At 50.8% G+C, this 7,526-nt stretch overlaps 1 protein-coding gene across 4 annotated transcripts in view; it reads right to left on the bottom strand.

The window, feature by feature from the left end:
- The window catches only part of Baz1a (bromodomain adjacent to zinc finger domain 1A), a 90,360-nt gene extending 83,100 nt beyond the window's left edge, over window positions 1-7,260 (bottom strand). For 2 of the 4 annotated variants that reach the window (XM_052738533.1, XM_052738531.1), the window contains exons 1-2: window positions 6,111-7,260; window positions 5,456-5,630 (exon numbers count right to left, since the gene is read on the bottom strand). In XM_052738533.1, the coding sequence (XP_052594493.1) occupies window positions 5,456-5,630; window positions 6,111-6,525 (590 nt within the window). In that variant the 5' untranslated portion in view covers window positions 6,526-7,260. The remainder of the gene's footprint in view (window positions 1-5,455; window positions 5,631-6,110) is intronic. The other 2 variants (XM_052738534.1, XM_052738532.1) reach the window with 1 other exon arrangement.
- Window positions 7,261-7,526: the final 266 nt, after the last annotated feature.

Raw genomic sequence — 7,526 nt, forward strand, 5'->3', positions numbered from 1 at the left:
CAACATTCTTTAACTGCTAATATAGCTCTCCAGCCAACACTGACTGCTGATTTTCTTAGACATGGAGTCTAAGTTTATCGTCCCTTGAATCTAGGGGGGCCATTGTTTTCATCAATATGACAGAGATGAAACTGAGACCTCAGTGCTCTTCTCCTCCCCTCCCCTCCCCACCTCCCCTGTTCTGGAGCACCTCAGAATAGCCCCTCAAGGTGAGAAAAGTCAGCCCTTCAGAGCTCGAAGGTGCCAGAGCTCATCTCTTACTCTAGTCAAGATCAGCTTTGCCTCCAACTGGACATAGTTAAGTGGATGAGCCCAGAGGAGACCAGCAGAAGCACGCTGAGAATCCACACAACAGTGAAACCACCGGATAGACTGTTATCTCCACCCATGAAGCTCTGGGGTAGACCACGACACTACAACCACTGACTCACATGTTCTGAATAAAGAAAGCTGTGTGTTAACATAAAAAAGGCTTAGCCTGCTAAGCATAAGAAAGCAAGCTGAAGGCCAGGGGCAGTGGGGCACGCCTTTAATCCCAGCACTCCGAGGCAGAGGCAGGAAGATCTCAGTGAGTTTGAGGAGGCAGGTTCGGTCTACAAAGAGCTCCGGGACAGCCAAGCCTGCTACACAGAGAAACCCTGTCTCAAAAAACAAAAACAGGAGGAAGACCAAAAAAAAAAAAAAAAAAAAAAAAAAAAAAAGATAAAGCATTTAGGAATCTCTGCTCTACCCTAGGGGGGAACAAAAGATAAAGCATTTAGGAATCTGCTCTACCTAGGAAAAAAGCATTTGAGGGCTCAACAATCAGGGACATGTGGCCAACTTATTCCTAAAAAAGGAGCTAAATACACCTAATTCAAAGACACTAGCTTGAAAGATTATCCATCCACAGTCTCTTGAAAGTACATGCTCACCAAACAGCCTCTGACTGCGACTAGACTTCCGACATGCAGTCATCAGCGTGGGAACCAGCTGGCATGAAAAGCATTTCACCCATGGTAAACTGATGGCACCAGGTGTGGTGGCACATGCCTGTAATCTCAGCACTCAAGAGGATCTCAAGTTCCTGACCAGCTTGGGCTACACAGCCTAACCTTGTCATTCATAAACAAAGAGCATTCTGATTTGTCTACTTAATCACGGAGGGGCGTAGTAAGGTCATTGCTGAGCTGACAAGAGAGTAGTGCCATCTACAAAAACCTAGCCAGCTAACTCGAATAGCTGGTAATTCTAGTTTCTTTGTGCATATTTCCCCAACCTTTGACAACAGGAAGAATTCTTCCTACCAGCATCACGTGACAGTCAACAGCAAAAAGCATAATGTCGAGGACCTTAAAAATATGAACTAAAACTCTAGTGCCATCAATTGCTGAAAGTGTGATTACAATCGCAATCTTGGAGCTAATCAATATCCCGACATCTTCCTCATCTACCCAAGGGCTGAATTAACAAGGAAGAACTGATGAACAGAAGCAAAAATGTATTATAAGCTAGTCAAACCTTTTTCATGGAAAGCCAGGTGGACACAAGCTGGATTGCCTACTAGTCTGAGGTGGAAAAGATTCTTAAACTTTACATAGATTCAAAGAGGTAAAATTTCAATTCTAAACAGTCCCCCCCCCCCCAAAAAAAAGGAAACATTAAGATAATAAGACAAGTCATTAGCAAATTATATTAAAGATATATAATTTCTAGTATTCACAGCCAACTATCTATTTTTAACAATTCACAACCAAAAATAAAAATTATGGGCCAATCAAAATTACAGTATAAATCTTTACCTGACTTGGAACTAAATTATGCACTTTAACATGTATATTTGCCTACAGTTAATGTGCTATTTGTAACAGGTTTTCAGAAAGCAGGTCAAACAAGAGTTAGCAATTAGTTCAGAAACAGGTAGTTCATTCAAGCCATTTCAACAGAGGAATTGATACTGTCTCATCACTGACAATCCATCCTGGTCAGGGTCTGTCTGAGAGAAAACAACAGGAGACGAGCAGGAATGGAGCACAGCGCACAGAAAGAGGTGATGACCACGGTTGCTTAGGAAGGAAAGAGGAAGTGGACGGAACAGCCCAAAGCCGCAACACTATTTAGCAATGAAAAGATTTCTGCCCAACTACTAACCCGTAAGCTAAACGTTTGTTGGAAAGTGAGCAAGGCTAGAAGCTGTAAAAAAACCTCCCTTAGTATGGCAGAAATTTACATCAAGACCTGAGAAGAAAACTGAATTGGGTGAGCATAGATAATAAATATTCAGGCAAATACAAGTTTTTTTCAAAATATAAAAGATAGCCGGGCGGTGGTGGCGCACGCCTTTAATCCCAGCACTCGGGAGGCAGAGCCAGGCGGATCTCTGTGAGTTTGAGGCCAGCCTGGGCTACCAAGTGAGTTCCAGGATAGGCGCAAAGCTACACAGAGAAACCCTGTCTCGAAAAACCAAAAAAAATATATATATATATAAAAGATAATCTTCAAATTCACACAAACCAACTTAAGATGTGAGCTAAAACAAGTTTCCTTCAGTTTACCCATATCATATACCATCCACCCTAAATGCATTTTTTAAAAGATGATTTTTTTTTTTTTTTACCATTTAAAGGTATGGGAAGAGAACTTTAAAAAAAATTTTTTTTTTTTTTTTTGTTTTTTGAGACTAAGTTTCTCTGTGTAACAACACTGGTGGTCCTTGAACTCGATCTGTAGACCAGGCTGGCTTCAAATTCAAAGAGGTCCACCTGCCGCTGCTAGAATTAAAGGTGTGCCTCACCACACTGGCCAGAAAATTTAACAACTAAATGTCAGTCTTCTATTTCACAGCCAATTCAAAAATCGTAAGGATTAAATATCTAAGGAGATAATGCAATTTTGTTTTAGGGCAAATGATCAAATATCTCTGCTACCAAATTAATAATCTCTCTTAAACTGTAACTCTCAAAGCCTCAAACATGTCAGCACTGGAAAGAAAACACATTTTGTTTTAAGTTTTAAATGTTTTTTTTTTTCTTTTTATTTTTTTTGGTTTTTCGAGACAGGGTTTCTCTGTGTAGCTTTGCGCCTTTTCCTGGAACTCACTTGGTAGCCCAGGCTGGCCTCGAACTCACAGAGATCCGCCTGGCTCTGCCTCCCGAGTGCTGGGATTAAAGGCATGCGCCACCACCGCCCGGCTTAAATGTTTTAATATCCTCAGACTACAAAGCTTACAATTCCTCACTTTTCGTGTTGGGATGCCAAAAAAAAATCTTCATTTCAACATTTCAGATTTCTCCATGATTAGAATAATTCATCGAAGGAACCAAAGTACACCAAGAGTATTGAATTTACAGGGGGTAAATAAAAGTCAAATCTACCTTGCCCTCTACAGTGAGGGCAGCCTCTTTTGTTGTTTGGGTTGGAGGCATTATTTGGTTTTTAAGTCAGGGTCTTACTTTGTACCCCAGACTGGCCCAGAGCTCACTCTGTGGCCCAAGCTAGCCTTGGACTTGCAAACTCAGTCTCCTGAGTGCTGTGTAAAGAGCCTTTTCACGAAAGATTGTTTACATCAGAGGAAAGAAGAGTTTGAGATGTAAGCCCGTTAACTATTTTCCTGGTACTCTTTTTGGTTCAAAAAGAATCAGAAATGTTACTAAGGACTGCGGCTTAAACTTTAGAAGAAAATATGAAGACATCATCCTTGTACAGTTACCCAACTCAAATCCACTTAAGAAGTTACAAGAGTGCACTCAAAGTAATAAAACAAGTCTGTACAGGAGCCCTGCGAGATGTGCACTCCTACTTCAAGGTACTGTTGGATGAAAAGTACTATCTATTTCTCTAGATACAATACGTTTACCTGTAACCCCTTCTAGGGAGCTGAAGGTGAGGGGTGTTACTTGGAACTGACTTTTCTAATCTCACTACCCCTTTCTCAGACAGCCTCTGCTTGCCTAAAGACCTCCCTAGATCAAGCCTTTCCCCTCAGCCCCCCCACACTTTTGAAATCCTCCTACACACAACGTATTTGGTTGCTATTAACACACAGTTTCTAAGCCACAAAGAGTCTGCGTGGAGGATAAAGGAGGAGAAGAGGGGGGGAGGCCCAGGCTGTTCCTGTGACTGTTACTGAAGAGTCCCTGTTTCAACACGGATCGCTGAAACACTTCTGCACCGCTTCGTGTCACTGAGCAAGCCAGGGGAGAGCTCTTGGCTCTACCAAGCAACGAACTGAAGATTCGGGAGCTGAAGCCACCTCTGCAGCTGCAGCAGCAGCAGCAGCAGCAGCAGCAGCTTCGGGTTCTTATCAAAACAAAAGCAGTGGCACATGTCAGGCGGCCCACATGCGGGGTCGGGGGATAAAGAGGCGACAGACTGAAGCCGGAGTTGAACTTGTCGCACTCCCACCCCCGCCGCCGCCGCCGCCGCCGCCGCCGCCGCCGCCGCGCTCTCGCCTACAACCCGAGCGACACCGAGGGGCGTCCGGGGACCCCCGCTGTCTCCCACTCCTCCTCCCCACGCTCGGACCCGACGTCTTCCCTCGCCGGTCTCCCGCAGGAGGTGGAGGGGAGGGCAGGGGGGCGGTGCAGAGACGCCGAGTTCCCCGGGGACGGGAGTTAGTCACCAAGAAGAGGCGGTGACAGAGCGCGGCGCGCGGCGCACACTCCCAGGCCTAGGCGGCGCGGGGGACGCGAGGCCGCCGCTCGGGACACCCGTGTGTCGTCGTCGTCCCCGTCCCCGTCCCCCCCGCAACGCCCCCCCCCCGGCCCCTCTGCGGGGCGAGCCGCCTACCACTCCAACCCGGTCCCCACCTTAGCTTAGCCCTGGCACCGGCACACACACACACACACACACACACACACCCAAAAAAAAAAGAAACCAAAAACGTCAGAAGCCACGCGCGACCGCGACAGGCCAGTCCGGGGCCGGCCGGCCGTTTCCTGCCCTCCGGGGTCAGGGACTCCCTCTCTCTCCCCCGGGGCTGCGGGACCGCGGCGGCGGCGGCGGCTGCCCCGGCCGGGGGGGGGGGGGATCCCGGAACCGGCGGCCGAGCGCGTGCGGCCGCGGCGGGGAGGGGCGAGGCGGGGAGTTTCCGCTCGCCCGCCCGCCCGCCCGCCCGCCCCGCCCAGCCCGGCCCAGCTCAGCCCAGCCCAGCTCAGCCCTGCCGGCCGACCGGGCCGGGCGACCGCGGCGGCGAGCGACTCGGAGCGGTTCCCCCTCCCGGGCCTGCCTCCGCCGGGCCCCGCCGCCCCACGCACGCGGTCCCGGCGCGCGGGGGAGGGGCGGCCCGGCCACCCCGTCCACCAGCCCCGGGGGGAAGCGGCGGGGGGGGGGCGGCGTGGGGGAAGATTAAAAAAGAGCAGACAGACAGACAAAAGGGCGCGGGGGCGGCCGTGTCCCCCCCCCACACACACACACCGCTAACCCCGGCGCCCCCGCCCGCGCCCCCGCCCGCGCCCCGGCCCGCGCCCGGCCTTACTCGTAGTGGCGGAAGATCTCGTTGGTGACTTTACAGTAGAAAACTTCCTCGTCCGGCCGCAGGTCCCCCGGCGGCTTCTGCCTCACGAAGGGCTTTCGGTGGAGCAGCGGCATCTCTCTCTCTCTCTCTCTCTCTCTCTCTCCCCGGGCCGCGCGCGTCCGCCCCCGCCGCGTCCCTAGCAAATTGGAGGGAAAGGAAAAGCCTAGGTAAGGTGGGGAGTGGGGGGGGGGAGCGCCGGGCCGACGACCGAGCTGCCTTTTGTGTGTGTGTGTGTGTGTGACCGACCGACGCGCCCGGTCCTCCTCCTCCTCCTTCTCCCCGCCGACGCCGGCCGGTGCTGCTGCTGCTGCTGCTGCTGCAGCCGCCCCCCGAGTCCGGGGCCCCGGCGCAACCCCGCGCGGGGGCCTCACAATGGGGCGGCCGCCCCCTCCCCCAGCGCCGCTCCCGGCCGCCGCCGTCCCCGCCGCCGCCGCCGCCGCCGCACCGGGACTCGCAATGTGCTCGACGCCGCGCCGCGCCGCGCCGAGCCGAGCCGGCGGCATCTCGGAGCTCCGGCGGCCGGCGGATCCTCCCGGGCGCCCGCCGCGCTTTGTTCCCCGTTGGTTCCCCGGGACACCCCCCCCCCCCCACCCCGGGCTTTTCGGGAGCTCCTCACCTGCGAGCGAGCGCTGGCCCCGCCGCCGCCGCACCTTCCCACGAGGAACGCCGCCCGCGAGGGCCCCCGGCCCGGCCCGCTCCGGACTCTCGCCGCCTCCGCCGCCGCCTCCTCCTCCTCCGCCGCCGCCGCCGCCGCTCGCACTGCCACTGGCCGGCTCCGCGCGGGGATCGGCGTCCCGCCGGCACTTGCCCGCCTCTCCGCGCTCCTGGGAAGTTTCTGAGCTACTTTCGGCTCTGAAGGAGGAAGAGCAGTGGGGAGGAGCTTTTCGCTTACTCGCTTCTACCTTTTTATTGGCTACTGGATGACTTTTGCAGCCTGTCACTGGTACAGGAAGAGACGGCCGAGAGCCTGGGAGAGCCACATTATTAATTAATGGAGCAACCCCTCGTGAAGAATCAGAAGCATCCTCCATGTTTGAGATTATCAGCCAGAGGATCTAGGGAGAGCGCCAGCGTCCCTTGAACACATGGCTGACAAAGTAAAGCCTCCGTCTTTTCCCAGTGTGCCACCCGCGCTCGGCTGTTTTAAGGGGATCCCGATTCCGATTTAGATTGCATTTTGAAAGAAGGGAAGAATTAAGAAACGAAATCGCTAAAACTCTTAAAAGTATTTTGCATGCGTAAACATCCATCTTGAACAAAATACCTTTCTTGACACCAGTCCGTCTTAATACTTAAAACATTTCAAAGATTTAGATAGCTCAGGAAAAGATCCGTCTTAATACTTAAAACAATTCAAAGATTTAGATAGCTCAGGAAAAGACAGAAGTTTGAAATGCCACCACACTTACGGGATCCCCCACATATTTAAAACTAAACACACACTTTAGATATACACCTCTCTAAGTAATTTAAGATCAATGTTTAGTTCAATTAGAATCTTAACGATGTTGAATTTACTACTGATATGTCTCATTAAAATGATTTTCCTATATCAGTAATTTTCACTTATGCAAACAATGTTTATGAGACTTGGGGCTTTTGAACTGAAAAGTGTATTCTAAATTAGAAACCATTCAAAATGTTCACCAGCTTTGTTTTAATAGTCCTTTTGCTGTCACTCTATTTGCTTATTTGCAAATTAACATGTGATAATGAGTCCAAAAATAATCCTGAAGAATAATTATCCAATAAAATGTGACTTTTTTTTCTAATTACTAATACTATGAAATGATTTAAAGCACTGGGATCTTCTATAACTATTTGTACTCTGGGGAAAAAATAATCTGTTTAAGTCTACTTACCAGAGTTTTTTTGTTTTTTTATTTTTCGAGACAGGGTTTCCCTGTGTATCCCTGGCTGTCCTGGAACTCACTCTGTAGCCCAGGCTGGCCTTGCCTCTGTCTCCTGAGTGCTGGGATTAAAGGCCTGTGCCGCTGCCACCACCGCCACCGGGCTCTTTACCAGTTTTAAA

Source organism: Peromyscus californicus, unplaced genomic scaffold (assembly GCF_007827085.1).
Source record: "Peromyscus californicus insignis strain IS unplaced genomic scaffold, ASM782708v3 Scaffold_15__1_contigs__length_86483966, whole genome shotgun sequence".
NCBI classification, from domain to species: domain Eukaryota; kingdom Metazoa; phylum Chordata; class Mammalia; order Rodentia; family Cricetidae; genus Peromyscus; species Peromyscus californicus.